The sequence below is a fragment of the Pteropus medius genome, unplaced genomic scaffold (assembly GCF_902729225.1).
Source record: "Pteropus medius unplaced genomic scaffold, Ma_sr-lr_union100, whole genome shotgun sequence".
NCBI lineage: Eukaryota > Metazoa > Chordata > Mammalia > Chiroptera > Pteropodidae > Pteropus > Pteropus medius.
The window spans coordinates 1,246,128-1,270,473 of record NW_024353909.1 but is presented as its reverse complement, the minus strand read 5'-3'; the positions used below and the strand labels follow the sequence as shown (position 1 = coordinate 1,270,473).

Sequence of the window (24,346 nt, the reverse complement as noted above, 5' to 3'; positions counted from 1 at the left end):
TTTTTCATGTGGGAGTTAAATGTTAACCTTTTCCTTTTTTCCTAATTATTCTACAAAATGTGTTACTTTTGTAATTTAAATAATTTTGTGTCTTGTGTCTAGAGGTTTCGAGGGTACCGACCATATTCTATTTCTTGATCTCGATTGGGTTAACGCTGGGCTTTGCTTTAAATTATTTGTTAAAGTGTAAATTTGTTTAATAAAGTTTCCTCCATTATTGTTACATTTCAGTTTTAAAAGTGCTTAATAAGATGCACGTTATTTATTTTTCAATATCTTATACACAGTCCCGCGTCCCGAGCACAGTGAGTATTCCAGAATGTCGGAGCAAAGTTGACACTTGACTGCAAACCACGGTCGGTTTACGCTTCCGGGCGTCGTGGACTTTCAGCCCCAGCAGGCATTGCGGCCAGTGCACAGGAACTACGGAGTCTGCGAGCCGGGCCGGGCCCCCACGGTCCTTTCCCTCCCAGAAGCCCGCGGGCGGTTCGGAACGCCGTCTGTATCATGGCCGCGGGAGCCGGGACGGCGGGCCCCGCTTCCGGCCCGGGCGTCGTGCGTGACCCGGCGGCGTCACAGTCGAGGAAGCGGCCCGGTCGGGAGGGCGGGGAGGGTGCGCGGCGATCGAACGCGATGGCGGGAGGAGGCGGGAGCAGCGACGGCAGCGGGCGGGCGGCAAGCCGGCGGGCGTCCCGCAGCGGCGGGCGGGCTCGGCGGGGACGGCATGATCCGGGGCTGGGGGGCGCCGCGGAGCGGGGCGCGGGGGAGGCACGACTGGAGGAGGCTGTGAACCGCTGGGTGCTCAAGTTCTACTTCCACGAGGCGCTGCGGGCCTTTCGAAGTAGCCGGTACGGGGACTTCAGGCAGATCCGGGACATCATGCAGGGTGAGGGCCGGGCCGGGGGAAGGACGCTCGGGCGCCTGGGAAGGGGATCTCTGGGGCCCGGGTGTCGGGGCTGGGGGGGTCGCCGAACCAACGATGTCTTCTTTCCCAGCTTTACTTGTCAGGCCCTTGGGGAAGGAGCATACCGTGTCCCGGCTGCTGCGAGTTATGCAGTGTCTATCGCGCATTGAAGAAGGGGAAAATTTAGGTATGGCTATTTTTTGTGTTCTTCTCTGGGCTTGTTTAGAATTATGTTGTTATAAAATTTATCTCCAGAACTTAAGGACTCGGGGTTAAGGTACACTACTATGTTTTGATCACGGTGCTGAATTAATCTCTGGCTCTAGTTTTCTCCAGTTGAGATTCTCTTGCTTGCCTTTTTTTTTTTTTTGCCTCCCACCTGTTTCTTGCTCGCCCCAACTTTGCTTCTGTCTGAAGTTAGTTATGTTAAGATGGCCATTTCTTCCTCCATAGTAGATTGTTTTTCAGAGTATGAGCACATTTTTGTTCTGAATTGAACTTGACAGCTGTTAAGCAAAACGGTCTTCAGTTTCTGGCGGCTTGTATCTCGGGATACATGTATCCTGAAATTTGAGATGCAAATCCATGTGTTTTAAAAAATAACTTTTTACCTGTCTTGAAAATTAAGTCATTTAAAATTCTTTTATTTGAATTTGGATACTTAATATGTTTGTAAGCCTATAGCAAGTATGTCAATAATTAAATGCAAATCTTAACTATATTTGCATTTCTTTGCCATAAATATATGTGTTTTTGGACATAACTTAAGATCGCTTAAAGTAAAAACTGTGCTCTTTGTCCTAGACTGTTCCTTTGATATGGAGGCTGAGCTCACACCACTGGAATCAGCTATCAATGTGCTGGAGATGATTAAAACGGAATTTACACTGACAGAGGCAGTGGTCGAATCCAGTAGAAAACTGGTCAAGGAGGCTGTAAGGCTCTATTTTTCTTTCTTTTTTCTTTTAACAAGAATCAGAGGTCTTTGAGGATACAATACTTATCTTTTTGTGTGGGGTAGAGGAAAATGGATGAAGAGAGCAAGAGAACACACACACCCCCCCATTGATATTACCTCTTCAGGTGACCCCTTTTCAGCCCAGACTTGGAAAGAACCATTAATGGTAGGTGCTCAGCTTTTGTGATTTTGGTGGTCTTTGTGGCTCTGGCAGGAGGGGTCACAGTACACAGGAAATGGGTTGATATTGAAGACTGATATTTTGGAGGTTATTACACATTTAGAATCGTGGAAGGGCTAGAAGTAACTAGTTTAGGGTTTAGTCATCCTTGTTTATAATAGACCAAAGAGAAAAGCTGGGACCTTGGGAAATGTGAGACTGATTTTGAGCTATTTTGTGCAATTGTCTTCAGGTAGAGAGAGTTAGGGAACATTTGAATAGACAATTAGAGCTGCTGGGATAATCAGCCAGTTAGAAGAACAGTCATGGTAGAAGGCTGGCAAGTAGTGTTTTTAACAAGAAAAAAGCTAGTGGAGCGTTCAAGAGTTTGGAACTATGTGTCATGGCTCAGGTAGCTTCAAGTAGTAGAATTTATTTTTATTTAAAACATAGAAGTGGTCATGGGAACCAGTCAGAAAAGGCTATTCTCCAGTAATGAAGGCTAGGGGTATAGAAGCAGATGCAGAGGTGGGGGCTAAGCTCACCATTGCCTTGGTGGTGGAAAGTAAGAAAAACAATAAGAAAAGAGGACCCCCTAAAAAGGGCAAGAATAAAGCCTTGCTTAGCAATGAAGACTTTCTGTCCCTTGGCTGTGTACTGAGTATTGAAGGACCCTGTTAAAAAACAACTAGTATGAGGTGCAGATATTTTACTTAACCCAGTTAAGGGCCTTGGCAGGAACTACTTTTGGTTTTGCAGAGAATGTTGAGGTAATTCCAATTCCAAGGAAGAATAATTCCAAGAATAGATTTTTAGTACAGGTAAGTCAGGTTTGTATTGGAGGGAAAATGCTAGAAATGGCATTAGCAAGGGAGGAAGAATCCATGCCTACTCTCAGCGTAGTTAAGGATCTTTTGAATGGGAAGAAACAGCACCAGTTCACAGTAATTCATGTAACTCCTGTTAAGTAGCTAGCTGATTCAGAAATGCAACTCCTTCAGAATACACAGTTTGTAGATTTGTCTTCTGGCCCCTCTTTTGGAAGAGTCATTGTGGGCTTTTATTTTCCAGCTAGCTGTACATTTATTATTTTTATCATTTAAGCTCATAGATCTCCTGTTTGGGGGGTTCATTAGGAAAAATCTATTCACATCTAAATTCCCTTGAAACAGTCAACCATTTTCTTACATTGGCTCCTTTTTGCTTTTCCATTTTCCATGAGGTACCAGATCTCATTATATTTGCTGTATTACTATTACTACTGTGTAACAAATTACTCCACAACTTAGCAACTTAAAACAATAAATATTATCTCTCAGTTTCCAAGAGTCAGGAATCTGGTAGTGGTTTAGCTGAGGGTTTTTGGCTCGCGATCTCTCATAAGATTATAATTAAGATGGATACTAGGGTTGAAGTCATGTCAAGACTGAACTAGGGCTGAAAGATCTGCTTCCTCCCTCATTCACATAGTTGTTAGCAGGACTCACTTTCTCCATGGCTGCTGGCTAGAGACTCCAGGGCCTCCCTATAGAGCTGGTTACAGCATGATAGCTTGCTTCTCCTGGAGCAAGTGATTCAGGAGAACAAGAACAGAAGATGCAGTCTGTTTTAACATAATCTCAGAAGTAATGTATCATCACTTGCGGCATATGCTCTTGGTAATACAGATTAGCCCAGCTCTGGAGTAGTGTATGGAATGAGACTCTGCAGGAGGTGGGGATCATTGGAGGCCATCTTAGAGGCTGGCTACCAAAATTACCTTGCTTTCCTAGTTATTAAGTAATACTATGTCACTTGTCTCTTCAATTTATTATTTTTCTCATTTCTCATTTAGAGTCATAAAATCATTAATGGTCATCTTTGGAAAAATACCTTGGGATGCCTAGGCTCAGTGAGGCTTTTGGATGCATTTTAAGCTTTGTAAAGTGTACGTCAATTTATTTAAAAGTATATTAGATTTTTTAAGTTTATCAAATGAGTTGTAGAACTTCTCAACTTATGGTCTGAGGATCTCTGCAGGTCTCAGGGATCCTGTCACAGGTCCAAGCAATTTTCGTAACAATGCCAAAACATTGACTTTTTCAGTACGTTGACATTTGTTTGCACTGATGGTGTAGAAGCAATGATGGGTAAAACTGCCGGTGTGTTAGCATGACCAAGACAGAGGTAAATTGTAATAGCAGTCATTGAATTCTTCGTTGGCATATGCTTAGAGTTTCAAAAAAAAGCCAGTTTTAATTAAATGTCTTTGAGGAAGCAGTTAAAAATTTTTATTAAATCTAGACCCATGAACAGACATCTTTTCACTGTCTTGCCTGACAGAATAGGAAGTTTGCCTAAAGTATTTCTGCTGCATTTGTGTGACTGTTTGAGCTGCATGCTGATCTAGCTGCTGTTTTAAATGGAACACCATTTTTACTTGAAAGAACTGAGAAACTTTGGTTATTCAGACGTGAGTATTTGGCAGTAATGGTCTTGAGAAGGAGCTAATGAACTTAGCACTTCAAGGAAAACAATTGACAGTATTTATTGCTGGTGATAACATTCAAGCCTTCAAGTTAAAATTAGTGCTTTGGAAAACTTATATTCATATGTTTGATAGCTTTCCAGTTCTTCAACTTTTCTGATAAGATTTATGGTGATATTAACAACTGTGACTTTAAAAATATTTTTAATGTGTCAACATTTGGCAAACCCACATTGACTCTGTGAACCAATATTTTCCAGATGATCAATTCATTCTATTACAAAATCATTCATGGGTAAAAGATCCATTTAAAGTATAAGATAGACTAACACATTTTCATGTAACAGATTAGAAAAGTTCACTTTCCAAAGTTTGGTATAGAGTCAAAGAAGAATATCCACAATTTTTCGAAAGGGCTATTAAAATACTCCTTCCTTTTGCAACTTCTTATCTGTGTGAGGCTGGGTTTTTAAAAAGAGACTTCAACCAAAACAACATATCACAACAGAATGAATGCAGAAGCAGATATGAGAATCCATTTTTCTTCTATTAAACCAGATATTGAGATTTTCAAAAATGTAAAAGAATGGTTCCTTCTCATTAAACTTTTGTCTTAGGAAATATAGTAATTTTTCATAAAGATGTTATTTATGTTAACCTGTAATGAGTTTGTTACTTTTTAATTAATAAATATTTAAAAATTTTCTCAGTTTTATATTTCTAATGTGAATATCAACAGATATAACTCACATAAACAAAAGCTCTTTGGGATCCTCATTAACATTTAAGAGTATAAAGGAATCCCAAGACCAGAAAGTGTGAGAACTGCTTCTGTAAGCTGTTAATGATACTGAGACTGCATTAGTTTTCTCTTCTTAACTAAAAGAGAGATTCCTCAGTTAAGATTTCTGTGGAGAACGGGAAAATAACATGTGTGGCATGTTCTTGGGGAAGCGTTTATTTGTTGCTTTTTGCTGTGCATCTTCAGTAACAGCACCTTGATTTTCTTTGGGGGCTATAACCCACTTGGGCGGGGCTTGTACTTCAGACACACTCTCTTAGAATTTTAATTCTTGAAACAAAAAGCTTTGTCAAAGCTTTTGAGCATTCCTGCTTCCCATAACAGCCTGGTTTCTTTCTGAGTTTGCTTCTTTAGCCTTTTGTCACTTCTGTGAGTTTGGTTTTCTCTTTCTGTGCATTTTCTGTCATTTTCCCCAGCATAAATCTATCTCATCTCTGTTGAAAATCTGCTTGGAATTTCCTTTTTGTTTAAGTTAGCAACAGACCATTGCTATTGCTTATACCCCAAGAACCTTAACAGATACATAGAGAAGAAATTACACTTATTTCTGAACACTCTCAAGTGGAAAAGCAATGATTCATCTCTTAAAAAAAAAAACCTCACAGTAAATTAATACATAGTTTTAAAAAATAAGCCCATAGCACACTTTGGAGGCAGACTTTTAGATTTTGAAAGAATTCACATTTCCTTTCTTGCTTCACAAAATAAATATAGTAGGACCTTTGCCTCAGTTCTGGGATAGATTAAGCATATTCTCTTCTGTTTCTCTTAATGCTACAAGTATAAGTCCTGGACAAAGTGCATGGAGCAGCTATCTAAGGACTCAGAAATGTAAATGGTAGGGAGAGAGAAAACTGGCATAGATGATAGAGGCTCTGTTTATCCCTCTGGTGACCAAATCAAAGTTGTGACGGAAACAAGGAGCAGCAGCAAGGAAAAATCACCTGGGATCTAGATGAACAAGCCATACAACTGTGGAGAAATCCAAGAAAGCACCCTGCAACGGCAGAAGGTAGGATGGGGTGAGGACGCAGGGATGCCCGGTCCTGAGTGGTGGAGGCAGATGCCTCATCAAGGGGCCACGTCCACAAGCGGATTTTCATGGGGATGGACCTGCTTGCTCTGAGCACCAGTGCCCATTCGGCTGCGCCCAGGGGGCACCACGGACTTATAGGGAGACATTGTTGGAATGAGGGCCGAGGCAAGATTCGTTCAGTACAGAAGTGCCAGCGGTATCCATTGGTCCCTGTTGAGCCCTCCCCTCTCCCAGTGCACCGGACACAGGACCACCATAGCTATGATGTCATCAAACTGGATAACAGAGGTCACTCCGCCCAGAGGATTCCCTGAAACCCCGCCTCCCCCAACTCGGGCCCCACCTAAGCCATATCCAGGTGTATCCTCAGCAAGTCAGGCGCTCCTTGCTGAGACTCACACTGGTAGAGACAGCTGGCCTTGGTTTCTGGTGTGGCCTTTTGAGGCAACTATAAGCACAGCATTTGTGGATTGCTAGCTGAATCTTAACAGGTGGCCTCAGAGGGGTAGAGGCTTGGGCTAAATTTGGCCAGCAGCTGAACCCCTCTCAGGACTGTGCCACTGGACACCTACTTCACAAATATACACTAATAAGACTAAGAGACTTAGGAGCTTTGCGTACTATATAGAAACACACGGAAAGGCAGCCAAATTGGGAAGAAAAAGAAGCAGAAACCATATGACAGAACAGAACAGAGTCCAGATATAATGGAGTCAAACAATCTAACAGATGCAGAGTTCAAAACACTAGTTATAAAGATGCTCAATGAACTTTTAGAAATTGTAGAGAACTCCAACAAAGAGAGAAAAATGGAAATGGAAATTATAAAAGGGAACCAGTCTGAAATGGAGAACACATTATCTGAGATGAGAAGTGTATTAAATGGAATAAACAAAGTGAATAAAGAAGAGGATCAAATGCCCTATCTAGAGGACAGGAAAGCCAGTCAAGACACTTAACCAGAATGGCAAGAAAAAAGATGCCAAGACTATAAAAATAATTTAAGGAGGATATGGGACACTATTAAGGCTCTAAATATTCATCTGATCAGCATAACAGAAGAAAATCAAGATGATGAACAGCTGTTTGAAGAAATAATGATGAAAAACTTCCCTAACTTGGTGAAAGAAATGGATATAAAACCCCAGGAAGCTCAGAGAATTCCAAAAATCAGGGATCCAAAGAGGCCCACACCTAGACACACATCATAATTAAAATGCCAAAGGTTAAATACAAAGAAAATTAAAAGCAGCAAGAGAAAAAGAAAGAATTACTTAAAAGGGGACACCCATAAGACTGGCAGCTGATTTTTCAAAAGAAACTATGCAGGACAGAAGGGCTTAGCAAAAAATATTCGACAGGATGATGACCCGGGATATACAACCAAGAATAATTTATCCAGCAAAGCTATCATTTAGAGTTGAAGGACAGATAAAGAGCTTCCCAGATAAAAATAAGCTAAAGGAATTTATCACCACTAAGCCAGTATTACAGGAAATGTTGGAGGGACTTCTTTAAGAAGAAAAAACATGTATCAAAAACAGGAATAAAGAATGGTGGTAACTATATTCCTATCAATCAGTACCTTAAATAGAAAAGAATTAAGTCCTTCAACCAAGAGTGGCTGAAAAGATAAAACAAGACCCCAGCATATGAAAAAGATGGAAAAAGATATTGTTTTGATGGACCTAGAAGGTATTTAAGTCAGAAAAAGATAAACACTATATGATTTCATTTATATGCGGAATCTAAGAAATAAAAAGAACAAACTAATCAAAAACACTCACAAATATAGTGGACAATTTGGTGACGGACAGAGAGGAGGTTTAGGAGGCTGAGAGAATGGGTGAAGGGTTAAAGAAGTACAAATTAGTAGCTGACGGATGGTCACGGGAATGGGAAGCAAGACTTAGGAATGCAGTTAGCATTAATACATTGGCAGGGTGAAGGGTCAGGGAAGGGAGGGAGCAATGGGGGGGATCATTTTACTAACTATGTAGATGTCTAACCAATGTACTGTATACTTGAAATTTAAATAAATAAATAAATAAATAAATGTAAATGGTAGTAAGCAGGTGGGAAGAAGACCAGAATTTGAAGGTCCGCCAAACCGGTGATGAGTAGTTTACTATTTTTTCCCTCTCCAGTATCGCCTGGGCTGGACTTGAAGGCTCCTGAAACCTGGAAGTGCACTCTACACGTGAACAGAAAGAACTCGAAGAGAGGTTCTCTCTGGTCTGAGGCACAGGAAAGAAATCTCCTAAGGGCCAGAGAGGGTGGGAGAAATTCCAGTTTGTTTGTTTTTTCCTTTTCTCCCTTCTCTTCTACCCCAGCACCCAGACAGTACTACACTGGTGGCAGCAGTGGCCCAGTGGTAACAGTGGCAGCAGGGCAGGCACCTGAAACTGAAGGGAGAGGACCCTTTTCTCTTTAGCAGAGGAGCTGTGATCACCGGAAGTTGGAACAGATTCCATTGCCTTTTTTACTGTCTACCCTGCTGCTTAGCTCTGGATGCAGATGCAGTTAGTGTGGCAGAGTGTGGAACCTAAAGCTTAGGAATGCAAGGCTGGTTCGATATTTGAAAATCAATCAATGTAATCCACCCTATCTAAAGGAAAAACTATCTGGTCGTATCAGCATTTGACATAATTCAGCATTAGTTCATGAGAAAAACAAACAAAAAAACACTTGGCAACTAGGAATCAAAGAGAATTTCCTCACCTGATAAAAGGAATCTACAAAAAACCTACATACAGCTAAGCTTATACTTAATGGTGGAAGATAAATGCTTTGCCCTTAAGATCCAAAACAAGGCAAGAATCCATTTTCACCACTTACATTCTATATCATATTGGAAGACGTAGCTAATGAGTAAGTTGAAAAATAAAAAGCAAGAGATTAGAAAGGAAGGAGTAAAATTGTCTCTATTTACAAATGACATGATCGTCTGTATAGAAAATCCCATAGACTATATTTTTAAAAACTGTATTAAATAGTTGAGCAAGATAGCAGGATACAAGATCAACACACAAAAATCAATCATATTTCCATATAATAGCAGTGACAATGTGAAATAAAATTACCGAAACAGTGCTATTTATAATACAGCAGCCCCCCCCCTTATCTGTGGGGGATACATTCAGGATCCCCAGTTGGTGCCCGAAACCACAGACAGTACCAATCTTATATACACTTTTTTCCTATATATACACCTATGGCATCTCCTAATTGCTAACATCACTTGTTTGTGCTTTGGAGCCTTATTAGGTAAAATAAGGGTTACTCAAATGCAAGCTCTGCAATACCACAACAATCTATCTGATAACCAAGTGACTACTAAGTGACTAACAGGCAGGTACAACATGGATACGCCAGACAAAGGAATGATTCTCATCCCAGGAGGGACAAAGCAGGGTGGCCTGGGATTTCATCATGCTACTTAGAACTGCAATTTAAAACAAACTTTTTATTTCTAGAATTTTCCATAGAATATTTTTGGACTGCAGTTTACTGCAGGTCACTGAAACTGCAGAAAAACCAAACTGGATAATGGGATTACTGTAGCTCCAAAAAGAAAAAGAAAAAGAAATACTTAGGTATAAGTCTAGCAAAACGTGCAGGATCTGCATGTGGAAAAATCAAAATGCTGATGAAAGAAATCAAGACCTAATAAATGAAAAGACATACTATGTTCATGAATTAGAAGACAGTACATAATTAATGTCATTTTTCTCCAACTGACCTATAGATATAATTCCAATCACAATCTCAGTAGGATTTTCTGTAGATACAGACTGATTCTAAAATACACATGGTAAGGCAGAGGAACTAAATGTTTTGTAAAAGAACAAAATTGGAGGACTTAACTATCCATGAGTCCAAGTACTCACGTGACCACAGACATATAGACTAGTAGAACAGAAGGGTCCAGAAATAGAACCACACAAATGTGACTAAGTGATTTTTTACAAAAATGTGAAGGCACTTCAATGGAAAAAGGATGGTCTTCAACAAATGGTATTGAAACAACTGGATGCTTCTATGCAAAAAATGAACCTTGAAAAACTCTTGCAAAAATTCATTCAAAATGGATCATAATATAAATGTAAAATGTAAAGCTATAAAACTTTTAGAAGTAAACATGAAAGAAAATCTTGATGTCTTGGACTTAGGCAAAAAGTTCTTAGATATGATGCTAAAAGTATAACCTATAAGAGGAAAAAACTGATAAACTGGACTTCATCAAAATTTAAAACTTGTATTCTGAGAAAAATACTGTTAAGAGAATAAGACAAGCTATAGGACAACATATTTGCAAATTTTATATCTGACAAAGGACTTATATCCTATCTATAGAACGCTCAAAAGGAAACAACCTTATTTTAAAAATGGGCAAAAGACTCACCAAAGAAAACATGCAGATGGTGAATAAGCACATGAAAAGATGCTCAACGTTATTTAGTTAATAGGGAAGTACAAATTAAAACAACAATGAATACTAGGACATACCTAGTAGAATGGCTAAACTTAAAAAAATACTAACATTAACAAGTGCTAGTGAGGGTGTGGAGCAACTGGAACTTTCATACATTGCTGACAGGAATGCAAAATGGTAAAACCACTGAGGAAAACAGTGTGGTCATTTCTTACGACGTTAAACATACTTTCCGTATGACCCAGCAATCCCCTTCTCATTGTTTATCTTAGAGAAATGCTATGTTCACATCAAAACCTGTACAAGAATGTTTTAGCATCTCTATTCATAATCACCAAAAATCACAGACAACCCAAACGTCCTTCAGTGGATGAATGGATAAACTGTAGTAGATCCATACAATCAGATATACTGCTCAGCAATAAGAAAGGAACTATTGCTAATGTAACAACTACTGGTATTGCCCCTCTCAAAGGCATTATACTGAGGGAAGGAAGCCATTATATTGAGGGCCATTTATGATTCCATTTATATGACATTCTTAATGAGCCAAAACAAAAGATCAGTGGTTGCCAGGGGTTAGGGATGGGGCAAGGGGTGGTGACTACAGCAAGGCAGGCAGCACAAGGGAGGTCTGTGTATCTGTGGTTTTTGTATCATTGTGGTGGTTACAGGAGTCAATACATGTGTTAGAACAGTACACTCCCCCGAAAAAAAATAATTGTACTGTATACAAATAAAATTTTAAAACATAATACGACCTAAATGATTTATAACAGGTAAAACCTTTTGTATGCAAGAAAGTAAGTATAGTCTTAGTATAATTTTCTGCTGAAAATGATGTAAAAGTGAAAATGGTTATCTGATTAAATTGAAAGACTACCTTCGCTGGGCAGCAAGAACTTATGGTTGTGCCTGCTGTTCAAGAGCATTTGACATCAGTTTTTTTTTGCCCTTTTGGGCTGCGCTCAGCATGTTGATACCATCACCAGAGATTAGTACTTAAACTGACTTGCCTTGCTAGTCCTTCTCTTGGTGTTTCTCCTTAAATTCTTCCCTGTGAAGATTGAAAATATCTCTGAACCAGTTTTCCACCCCCCCCTTTTTTTACATACGCACTTATGTGTCTGACACCTCTCTTGAGACTGAATATGAGGTAGCTACTCTATCCTGTTAGATAACTGGAAGTGCTCCCATTTTCCCCCTGGCTTTTCTAATTTTTAAAAGAAGTCATGTTTTTTAAATATCCTTTTAAATTTTCAATTACTGTTATTTTTCCCTCTCCATATATTCTCTTGGAGTTTCTTTACCAAAAGACTTATTCTTCTCTGTGGCTGATATGACTTTCTCATCCTACCTGGAACTTTTTGTCTAACTTTGCCTGCCTCTGGTTGTTTTGTCTCAGCAATTCCCTGCACACTTTAACTGGAATTGCCAGCTGGGGCTTATGGTGCTGAGAGGTTGTGTTGATTCTCCTACAGAACTGGCCTCAGGCCTTTCCTGAATGGAACTAGCAGAACTCCGTGGTCAGCAAATGGCCTCCCTGCCCACCCGCAGTATGTCCTCCCCACCCCCAAGTATATTCTCCCCTCTACCCTCCCCCCACCTCCATTACATCAAAGTTTTTGCATCCAAAAAGAACAGAACTAATTGTTCTGGGGACCTGGAATGACTCCTGCCAATTTTGCCTTTCCTTAGAAGATCCTATGCAAACTGAACAAATGGTCTGTCGTTCAGGGGATCAGACTTTGCTGTATCAGCCATCTTTTTGAAAATCTACTACCCTATACACTGAGAGCTTACAGTTGTTCATAACACTTGAACAATAATTGTTAGTTTTTAAGTACAGGAATTTGATAGAATGTGAAAAAGTTCTTGGATATATAATACTCGGTTTTACTTTTTAGTAAGGTATATTTTGATATTTGACATTCTGATTTCATGTCATTATTACAACAGTTTAAAAAAAGTTTTTCCCCCTTTTGTAGGCCGTCATTATTTGTATCAAAAACAAAGAATTTGAAAAGGCTTCAAAAATTTTGAAAAAACATATGTCCAAGGACCCCACAACTCAGGTAAATTTCATATATTTTTGCTCCTATGACAAATCCATTTCATTGTGTTTGTGTGTGTGTGTGTGTGTGAAAACAGGAAAAAGGTTTTTTCTCAGGAATGTGAGCTAAATAGTTATCTTTACATATTCATCACCTTTAGCATGTTATCTTTTATATCCAGGCTTTTGTCAAATTTTATTTTTTTATTAGACAAATATACCTAAGTCATTTACTTGCCCATTTATGTCTGGTTTGTGACAGAACTTTATTTAAAGTTATCAAGCTATCGAGTTTTGATAGCTTGATAAATGCTGATCTTCACTTACATAAATGCTGATCCTGCAGACTTGAGAATTTGCCTTTATTAGGACTTAACTCCTCTATTTTCTGGTGTCAAAAGCCCTGTTGGTACCTTGTTCTTGTTTTTTTTTTTTCTTTACAAATCTAAATTTTAGTTTTTGAAAAGGTAACATATACATAATAAATACAAAATTCAAAAAGCTTAACGAAAGAGGTTAGTGAAAATTCTCCCATCTCACTCAGCCATCTCATTCTCTTCAGAAGCAGCCAGTATTTTTTGTTTGTTTTTTTCTTTTATCTTTTCAGAGATACCTTGTTTACGCAAGCAAGTAAATGTGTGTGTGTGTGTACATAAAGACATACACATATGCCCATTCTTCCTGTTCTTCTCACATACATATATGAGCATATTCTACACACTAATTTGAGCATTTTTGTAAATTGCTTCTTTCACTTACTTTAGCTTGGAGATCATTCTGTATTAGCGTATAAAAAGTTTTATCCTTTTTGTTTTGTTTTTTCAACTTTAAAATTTTTATGTAAATGTACGGAAGTACTTTAGATCTTAAGTTCTTTTTTCTTTTTTAATAGCTGCATAGTAACCCATTGTGGCTGATCCACAATTGATTGACCCCTTCTTTGTGGGGGGCTGCCCTTCTGATATGTGTACCAGGGATTTTCACTGACAGCGTTGTGGAAGTTCTGATAATAGTGTCTCAACCCATCATTATTGAATGTTTATTGGAGTTCTCCTTTCTCATGTTGCAAATATTTTTTTGTGTGTAGAAGCTGAGAAATGATCTCCTGAACATTATCCGTGAAAAGAACTCGGCTCACCCTGTTATCCAGAACTTCTCCTATGAGACCTTCCAGCAGAAGATGCTGCGCTTCCTGGAGAGTCACCTGGATGATGCAGAGCCCTACCTCCTCACAGTGAGCCTTGGCCTTCTCTTCCCATAACCATGATATGGCCTTGAGAATGTGCAGGCAATTAGAAAAGGGACAGTTCTTTTTAGAAGTTACAGAATAAATGTGTGGGAAAGACTGAATTGTATGCACTATCTTCCTTAATTAAATACCTTATATATACAGAAGCAGAAATCCTGGCAGAGGCAAATGGAACATAGATGGTCTCCATCGCCTCCTATTTTCACCTCCTCTACATGTGATTAATCAGTTGTTAAAGTAGGAGAACATTGACTTAGAGCTGATGGTGGTTCCCAGAGATGAAATGTGAGTTAAGTTTGGGAGGAAGAGTGGCTTGATAGATGTGATATGACAGTTAACAGGAAGAAGGCATAACTGGAGACTAGATATATGTTAAGGCAAAAGAGGCCAAATGAAGACATTCAATTAGATCAAAGATTTAAGCATAAAGAATGGAAGCAATGAGGCTCAAGACAGTACATAGAAGAAAGAGAGCCCCATCTGTCTTAGAAGGTGGACTGTGATAAGAGAAAACAGTAAGAGATTTTTCTTTTAACCAAAATTTTGAGTGTTGAAAATATAGCTCATAACAATAGATGTTCAAGGCCTATATTAGGATAGTGTCTATGAACCTAGCAGTCATCTGTCAAATGGCAAATTATTTGTAAACCAGATAGTTTGGAATAATCAGGGAGCAAGGGTTAGGATACTTGAGCTTGGCCTAGGATCCTTTCTTTTCTTTGTATTCCAGGTAACTGGAAAATAAGCTGCCCCTGTTTCTGTGTGAGGATAGAACTTTCAGCTCTTAAGACATCACTCATCACAGATACATATACCTGAAATGGAATATGCTGGACTGACTGGAAATGTGTAAAACTTCAGTCAGAGGGAGATGGATGAGCAATTGGAGTTAGAGCAAGATTGGCCTACTTAGAGCTTTATATGCTATAAGTAAGGATTTTCAAAGAGTTGTTAAAAGGCAAAACATATTTGTGGAAATGTAGTCATAAAAAAATCTATACACAGATTCAAAGATATTAATATAAACCATCAGTTATCCTAAGTTTGAAAACAAAAAAGTTTGACTTTTTTTTTTGTACATGACCCCAAAGGTGTATTTAGGATTCAGAAACTAGGTTAAGAATGAGATTGGAAAGATGGAAGAGGAGACACAAAGTAAAATCACACATTTAAAGAATTCTTTCAATGTCAAGATGGTTAGCACTACTCAAATCATGTTCTTGAGATCATTCTTATAAGTCCACTCCTTTTGTCCTTCTCTAGTTTATGCCTAGATTGGATTTGTAGGTGAACATGTTTGCATACTGAATATAGAGAATTAATGAAATTCTGTGGCTTCCTCTTCCTAATGACACCCTCTCCTTCCTAGATGGCCAAAAAAGCTTTGAAATCTGAGTCTGCTGCCTCAACAACAGTGAAGGAAGATAAACAGCCAGCACCAGAGCCTGTGGAAAAGCCACCCAGAGAACCTGCAAGGTGAGAGGGATGCCCTCTTGTGATCCTGGGTTAAATACTGGAGTGGTCTGTTGGAAACAGTCCCCTCCTTCGACGAGGATCTCTTAGTTCCTCCTGGTGACTTGAGTTCCTAACATGTCACTGGGTTACTGTTCACATATCTACTCAATACTTCCTTGCTGATACCTGATCTCTTAATATAGTGTTCAGACTTGTGAATCAGATTCCCAAGACCAATTGCCAAAGCAGGGAACACAAGTTTAGATGCCTGTGGGGGCCTGGTAGGAAACGTAAAGGAGCAAAATGGATCTAGGATAATTGACAGCATGGCACTGAACCAGAGAGGGTATGTTTTTCAGCTTCGTGCGATTGTTGCTACATTAGAATGCCCAAACTTCAGTTCACATTTTGTGTGGGATGTCCAAATTTTTTTTTTTTAAGCTTTCCCAGTTCTTGAATGTTGGCAGTTATTCAAGTTTCAAAAGCACTTGTGTAGGCTAGGGCAACAAGACTTATCTGCTGGCTGGGTGTGGCAGGCCTATGAGATGCCAGTTTGCCTTCTCACAGTTTTTACCTAAAGCATACTAGCTACTCCAAATGACAGATGAACTGCACTCTATTTTAAGAAGGCAGTTGTTCCAAGACTGGCACACTTCTTATGCTGAGAATTCTCAAGATCCCATTCACAAGTGTATTATAGGAGAAAAGGGGCAAAATAGAGACCAGTCTTTTCACTCCTATCGCATGAGGGTTGGACTGGGACAGCTGGAAGAAGAGTTTAGACTTCAAGGTGAAATTGCTGGATTATCAGTAGGTTTTCTAGATGGACTTGTGGTTAGTTTTTAGGCACTATGAAGAATTCTTACATAATGGAGCATTGCTTTAGTCCATGCAGACTAAATGGGTTAGACCGCACGTGGGCTAACGAGGTCCCTGGAGGGAGTGTCATTGGCCCTAGTTCCTTTAGGTTCTCTGATTTGCAGTTTAAACTCCAGAGTTTTAACTTAAATGGAAGCTTGTGTAAAGGTTGTATAAGCAACCTTTCTTTTTCAAACAGAGTCCTCGACTTGAGTCCTCTAATTTGAAGCTTCACACTTTGAAAAAGTGGCTGTTCGGATGAGCATCACCAATGATGAAACTGATCTTTGTGTTTGCCTTATTCACAGACAGCTACAGAATACACCAACCACCATTGGAATTATGACTCTGAAAGCAGCTTTCAAGACTCTGTCTGGTTCACAAGATTCTGAGGCAGCCTTCTCAAAACTGGACCAGAAAGATCTGGTACTTCCTAAACAAGCACCCCCACCATCACCAGCCCTCAAAAACAAGAGACCAAGAAAAGATGAAAATGCAAGTTCAGCCTCTGCTGAGGGGGAGGGTGGCTCTGAACTGCAGCCCAAGAACAAGCGCATGACAATAAGCAGATTGGTTCTGGAGGAGGACAGCCAGAGTACTGAGGCGAGCCCAGGCCTCGACTCCTCCCAGGAGGTCGTTCCAGTGCCACCGTCCAAGCCTGCCATTCTCAACCAACCCCTCCCCGCGGAGAAGAATCCCAAGTATGAAGACCTTCTTTGTAGCAGTTTGGGGGCTAGTTGGTGGGCCTGGTTGGGCCTGGTATTGCTTCCATGAATGAAGTAACTTTCAACTAAGTTCTTCACCACCAAAGCTTGCTCAGACTGCTAGAATGTGACTCGGGAGTGGAGAGTGACGACATACATAGCCATCCCTGCCAGTTCTGAAGCCCCACACGTGGGCTTCCAGGCATTGCACTAGGGCATGAGTAAGGATGGAAGGGTTTTGGAGCCTCCTATTCATCGCTGCTTTTGTTTTTAGCAGACTTCTGAGTGCTTGACTCCTAAATATTTGTTAAAAGAAATTTGTTTGAATTGGGCCATGTTATACTTTGATCCTTAAGAGATTTATGAATATTTATAGTTTTGCACCTTCTATGACATTCAAGTCTTGGCAAACTCAGTAAATATTTACTAATCGCTCACTTCCTGCTAGGTTTTGTGGGGCAGTGGTTAGAATGCTTTCATTTTGCTCCCCGTCATGGTCCCTGACCTGGCTTTTGAGTTTAGCTACCCCTTGTGCCCACTTGTGGACCCTTCCCTCCAGGCGAACTGATGAGCTTGCTCTCTCTGGAACACGCTGTTTGTTTTCCACTACTGTACTCTTGCTCCCTGTCATTCCCCATGGCTCGACTATCATCTGTCCATCATTGCTTGTCAGAATCCCACCCGTCCCTCAAGGGGAAGAGAAGCTGACGTTGGTTAAGTACTTTCCATGGGCCGAGCACTTTATTATCATACTGAGTCTCTACAGTCCTCACTCTGCGAGTGGCATACTAGCCCTGTTTTGTAGAGGCAAATTCAGAAAAGTTAACTTGCCTTAAGTGATAACTGCTGAAAAGTGGCAAAGTTTGGCTTTGGGATTTTTAATCCAGGTCTGTCTTGACACAAATGCCCGTGCCTTGTACACCACTTACACCAGGCTGCCTCTTAAAAATTGCCTCTTTCATGAATCTTCCCTGGTCATCCTGCTGTAAGTGATCACCTCTCTGGTCTCCCAAGTCCCTTGCCATCTCTTACCACTGCTCTCTGTCGTCGTTGTTTGGGGACCTGTGCTCTGGCAGAATGAGCTAGGTACCAAGAGGCTTTGTCATCTGAGAGGTGAGCCATACTCAGGCACAAATCTTCACCATTATCTGCATTTGGAAGTGAGTGAGTCACTGGCTGGGCAAGCAGATGCAGCTCAACACACTTTTATTCTTGTTTGATACATGATCTTTACTCCTCACAGTAATCCTGTGAAGTGTAGGTTTTGCTCCCATGAACAGATGAGGAAACTGGACAGAGTATGATTACAGTGGTTTTATAAATGGGAGGATTTCTGAAGGTTTCAGACATAGCCACCTCTCATGCGTCAAGGGTATGAAGTATGATGGATACTCTGAAGCAGAGGTTGGCACACTATGGCCCCTAAGCCCAGTATGCCTGCTGCTTGTTTTTGTAAATAAAGTTTTATTGGAACACAGCCACACCCATCTATGTATTGTCTGTGGCTGTATTGTCTGTAGCTACTTTTGATGCTACCTTGAGTTGAGTAGTTGCAACAGAGACAGGAAGGCCTAAAGCCGAAGATCCTATTTGGCCCTTTACAGAAAAAAAGGGATCCTGTGACCCTGGCTGTAAAGGAAGTGCCTGTGAGGAGCCTGGGAGCTCCAGGGAAGAAGAGCTGAGCCTGTTCAGCAGAGTTGGTGGAGCAAGCCTTGAAGAGGGACAAATGTTGAGCTGGCCTTGAAGAATGAGTAGGAAGTCATCAAGCATATTGGGGGCTGGAGGTTCTAGGCAGTGGGAACCCCTGGCATAAAGGCATGAGAAAGCCTGGTATGCTCTGAAAAATGTCATGTAGTCTGTATGGCTAGAGAAAACAGTGCAGAGAGGATGAAGGGAGAAAAGTCTGGATGGATAAAAGGGTGTTCCTATTATATTCTATAAGGCAGAAGTTCTCAAACTGGGCTTCATATCACAATTACCTGTGGAATGCTGAGAGAAAAAAAATTCTCAGGCTCCTGACTACTGAATTAGAAGGGGCAGGGGAATGCTCTGTCATCTGCTTTTCTAAGTATGCCCCAAATCTAATTCAACTAATCTTTAGGCCTGATAAGACACCACTGAGGGAATGGAGAGGAGAGTGGCTGGACACGGCTGCCAGATGAGCAGTTGAGACCTGGGGGAGGCTGGACCAGGGCAAGTCGGAGGGGAAGGCAGGATTAGGGTGTACCACCTGGAGGGCAGGCCATGACTTACTAGAGTTTTATATCCTCCACAGCACTTGGCACAGAACAAGTGCCTACTAGATATTTATTAACCAAATAAAATGATTTTGGTTCTTGCAATTTAAAGGGTCATACATAAAACTCTAAAAGGCCAGCAACGGGTTAAGATTTTGGGCTTTGTGGACCACTTGTGTCTCTGTTGCATTACCCTTTGAAATGTAAAAATCATTCTTAGTCCAAGGGCTATTCAAAAACCAGCAACCACAGGCTGTAGTTTGCTTACCCCTCTAGACCACTGCTCCTCAAATTCTAAGTTCACCAGTGAGGAGCATAAACACCAAGAAGTGACCTCACTTGCCTGGAATCACACAGCCACTAACAGTTAAGGTGAGGACTCAGATCTCAGCCCCTTCTACAACATGAGAAATTAGGAAGTACCAAAGCATTTGTTCACATAATAAATGCCAAGTTCAGAGGAGCAGGAGGCTACCAAACCGATCTGCAGGAAGTCTGCAGGAAGAGCAAACAGCTACCTGAGTGAAAATAATGGACCCAGAAGTTAAAATCAATTTTATCCCAGCACTCAAATATGTGGATATAAAACTTAAACCTACTTTTATTTATTCATAGTAATCAACACTGCTAATACCCTGAGAAGGAAAAACATCCTTCGCTTTGTCTCCAGCAAATTATTCTTAGAAAAAACATTGTTGGGGATATAATCCAATTTAAAAACAAAGGAAATAGTGCAGCCCATTAGGTAATTTCATAGTAAATTCATGGAACTCAAGATTTTTTTTTCAAGTCTGCACTTATTAAGCAAATTGCTTCCATTACTCATTTATGAAATACCCAGACCTTAAATATTTTGAGGAGGACAGTGATGTATTCAGTGCTGAGTTTGAGGAGTGGTCCTGCAGCCTGGGGGATGAAGACATGGAGAGACCTGGCCAGGTCAGGATTTGGGAGTTGTGTGTAGGTGAATCTTGAATGTGGTCACAGCAAAACAAGGAGGAATATAGGACCGCGAGTGAGCCAAGGGCAGAATATAGGATGACCCAGGATGAATTTGTTTTATACCTTGTCCTCTCTCTCTCTCTCTCTCTCCTCAGAGTACCCAAAGGCAAGTGGAACAGCTCTAATGGAGTTGAAGAAAAAGAGACTTGGGTGGAAGAGGATGAACTGTTTCATGTTCAGGGTAAGCTAGGAGATTCTCCTTGGTCTCTTCCTTGACACTTGCTGAAGTATAGATGCATGTTACTGTCACATTAACATTCCAGAAACTGCTTGTCTCCAAACTCAAAAAAGTAATACATTCCTCATTGTGGTTCATGAGGAGGCAGTTTTTATTCCTTTTTCATTAAACAACAGACTATTAAAGCAGCATTTTATGGAAAATTCCTGGTTCACTTTTAATAAGTCCTATATTTAACTGTAGTTGATATTCTTGCTAAAGTCTTAGAATTAGAAAAAATAGTAGTTATTTCTTGTTTAAGTAAAAAATCTCTTACCAGTTTCTACATGTTTTTTCCTAAAGATGAAAAACTACTATTGCATAATTAATACTCAACTTCATAGCATTTGCATTAGAATTTCTACTACATATTTTACATTCTAATGGAAATATCTAAGTGTTAAACCTTAGTGTTTGAGATTCTAAGCATTTTTATAACAGAACAGTAATCCATTGCCAATCTCATAGGTTTTGTCCTTAAAAAGTACCTTAGAGGCAAAAATGTAGTTGGCAAGATCAAGATCACAGGGAAAAGGGGAGAAGTAACAAAAAAATCAGTAAAATCATTAAATATTTAAAAACAGGATATAAAAGTTCTGGAAAACATCCACGTCCAGTGCAGTCCAGATCTGTCAGCTTTAGAAATCTGATTCCACTATAGTATGAAATACTTCACAATTTAAACATAAACAATCTGTTGCAAGCCATCTTCCTCCACTTTTCAGGAAGCACTGCTGGGACAGGGCCTCTGTGAAGGCAGACACTCTAGCAAGGTTCATGTTTATGCAACTTTGTCTTTTCTTGCACCTTTTTAACTGCTTCTTATTGGCTTGAAATGGCATGTCTTTTATACTCGTATGCCCTCCTGTAGCCCTCTGGCCCTTTATAAAATTATTGCGGTCCCATGTTTTTTGAGGCTTCATCTCTTTCCCTATGGTTAGAGGTGGGAACTTGAGCATATCTCCCATGCTCTGTTGGAGTGGGAAGCAAAAATTATCACCCCATTCTTTTGTTTAAGGAATTGAACCTAACTTTACTTATATAAAAGGACAAGGGATTTGAAAGTTCTGGCATGAAACAGTAAAACTGTTATATATGCTTGGGTTTTAAATACCACAGTCCCTCAGTAATTTTAGAAAATATTAGTTTTACTAAAGAGCCCAAAATCCATCATTAACCAACATTTATTGAATGCTTTTTTGCAAAGTATTTGCTTTATACAGATTTTCATGGGCTGAAATGATCTTGCAAACAAAAGACAAAAACAAATTATCCTTTAGTGATGTCCTTTCTTTTCTCAAAGTTGGTGAAATTTGAATCAAGTTTTCCCTTTAGGCACGTTATATGTCTTCTGGTGTTTTACACAGAGAAAGGTGAATTCTGAAATGTCTACTTTTAATGTTTTCCAGCAGCATCAGATGAAGAGAGCACAACAAGTGTAACCAAAAAGCAGGTAATTTAAAATTCTTTTCTCTGATCTATTCTGGTTGTGTGGGTAGAGCAAAGGTAAAATAAGTACCCACATTTCATAGACTACCCACGCATCTGATAAAAAATCTTTTGCGTTTTTCTGATAACCCAAATTAAGTTAAAGTAATAACAGCAGGTCCTCCAATAACGAATAACGTCCTTTCATTCAATGTCTTTGTTATAATGTTGATTAGATGCACTTAACTCTCGTTTATATCAGTTAGCCTATGGTAAAATTGGTTTCATTATACATTGTTTCACTTCAAGTCACAGAACCAATCGATGATGTTAAGTGAGGACTTACTGTAGTTATTCTCCGGAAGAAAAATCTAGGACAGAAACCTGACACATCTTCCTGACCGTGAACACACACGTTTGAAGTATGAATACAGATGTGATTATTAGTTGAAGATGGAATGGCAGGACATTGAAAATTATTAAATGTCCAAATCCGCAGTGTTAACTTATTGTCCATATTGTGTTTTAAAAATGTAAATCCTTCTTTTAGGTTCAGATTATTCTCCTAGGATTCTTGAGTTTACCTCTTTACTGTATGAAAATGTGAATAAGTGGAGAGACAGGTTGTGATAAATCTTTTGGTTTTCTTTTGCAGAAATGGACTGTAGAAGAAAGTGAGTGGGTCAAGGCTGGAGTGCAGAAATTCGGGGAAGGAAATTGGGTTGCCATTTCTAAAAATTACCCATTTGTTAACCGAACAGCTGTGATGATTAAGGATCGCTGGAGGACCATGAAAAGACTTGGCATGAACTGAAACAAGATTTCATTTCCACAGAATTCACAGGAGCACGGTTCCTAATAATAGCCCCTGATAGTCTGCTCTGGGCTGGGATGAAAATTTTAGGCATCCTCCTCCGACATGGGGGAGGTACCAGTTCTACTTCATCGCTCTTGGAGATCATGGAGCTGAGAAGCAAAGCCAAGTCCATCCCATGTACTTGGCAGAGATGACAGGCAGATAGCTTGTACAGTGCCAGAATATCATTAGTATTTCCCTTCTTTAGTGGTTTGCTTGAATTCAAATCCCCAGTAATCAGTAGGACCTTCTCCTAGGGAATGGTGGAGTTGGTTAGTAGCCACTGATGACTCCATGACCTGTTAAAACCAGCAACGTGAGTATTATTTGGAGTGAACTTGTTCCAGGGAAAGCTTTGGCCTTCCGATGCAAATGCAAAAGAACTTCGTCTGTCATGAGCCCAGGTTGAGACCTGTCCTGGTGGAATCAGGGTCCCTGTAAAAACTCTAGCCTGTTATGACGTCAGCACCTAGACCTGACTGCCTTGGCATTTGCTCTTAATATTTGTTGGGCTATGTAGGCAGGTTTAACCTCCACTTCTCATGTGGTTGAACCAGTGTGTTTTTTGGTGATTGTAGATAAGCTTAGTCCGTCCTTACCCCATATTCTCTCTTCCCAGTTCCCTTCCTTATGCTGGACTTTTAAAGCTTAAATCCTGGTTGAATATAAATGCCTAATTCCATTCTTTGTGAAAAGATTGCTTCTGATTCCCTAATTGTGCTGTGTTAGTGTCTTGCACTGGAATTCAACATCTCCCTCTCCTTTTGTACCGTGTTGTGCTTGCTGTCCCTCTTGGACATCCTAAAGACTGTCTTTAGCAAAAAAAAAAAAAAAAAAAATTTCAGTAAAGTGTTTTCTGTAATCTTTTTTTAAAATAGAACTAATTATTGTCCATAACTTGTAGCATTCTTCATTAAAGTCTTGCTTCTCTCAAATTTAAGTAGCTGTTTAATTGCAGCACAGCGTGTATGAACAGATGGAGGTAGCAAAATGTTAAACAAGCTTTGCTGAACCACCGTGACTATGTTAAAAAGCTGATGTCAAACTGTATTGGATGTTCTAATCCGTGAAAGCCATGTTAAACAGAGATGTGAAAGATTCCTCTTAATTTGTCCATTTCCTCATATAACATACTTCTGGGGCCAAAAGAATTTTCCCTTTCTCACTTTTGAGTGAGTGAAAGATGTAAAGAAATGCTAAAGTTTTAAAGCTCATCCTATAGTTACAAGTTGGAAACTTTGTACAGTTTTATTACACATTGACTACCTGTTTTGGGGTTTGGTACTACTGTTTTTCTGTCAATTAATCCCAAATGAAACTACAATGAGAACTTGATCTCTCAATCAAGCCACCTCCTTTCAGTCTCACTGCAGCTAGTTGTGGTTTCCCTCCAAACTGGATTAGGATCCAGAAGCTTTTCTCCCCTGACTCTCACATCATTAAGATGACTCTGAGTAGAAAAGTGACACTGTGATGCACCTAGGGAAGCAAAATATCCTAATCAACATTTCTCAAATTTGAAAAA

General features: G+C 39.9%; 1 protein-coding gene across 1 annotated transcript; it reads left to right on the top strand.

The window, feature by feature from the left end:
* The first annotated feature begins 416 nt into the window (after positions 1-416).
* Positions 417-23,761, top strand: TERF2 (telomeric repeat binding factor 2). Its single transcript, XM_039851898.1, has 10 exons — positions 417-886; positions 996-1,091; positions 1,709-1,839; positions 12,751-12,837; positions 13,903-14,049; positions 15,434-15,540; positions 16,686-17,078; positions 20,416-20,501; positions 21,947-21,990; positions 22,621-23,761. Exons 1-10 carry the CDS (start codon positions 508-510, stop codon positions 22,777-22,779), a joined length of 1,629 nt encoding a protein of 542 aa, XP_039707832.1. The 5' UTR covers positions 417-507; the 3' UTR covers positions 22,780-23,761.
* Positions 23,762-24,346: the final 585 nt, after the last annotated feature.

Bases quoted from the DNA above. Each gene is read 5' to 3' on its own strand.
- TERF2 (XM_039851898.1), top strand. From the start codon at position 508: ATGGCCGCGGGAGCCGGGACGGCGGGCCCCGCTTCCGGCCCGGGCGTC. The intron at 15,541-16,685 runs GTGAGAGGGATG...CCTTATTCACAG, and splicing joins CCACCCAGAGAACCTGCAAG to ACAGCTACAGAATACACCAA. The intron at 20,502-21,946 runs GTAAGCTAGGAG...AATGTTTTCCAG, and splicing joins TGAACTGTTTCATGTTCAGG to CAGCATCAGATGAAGAGAGC.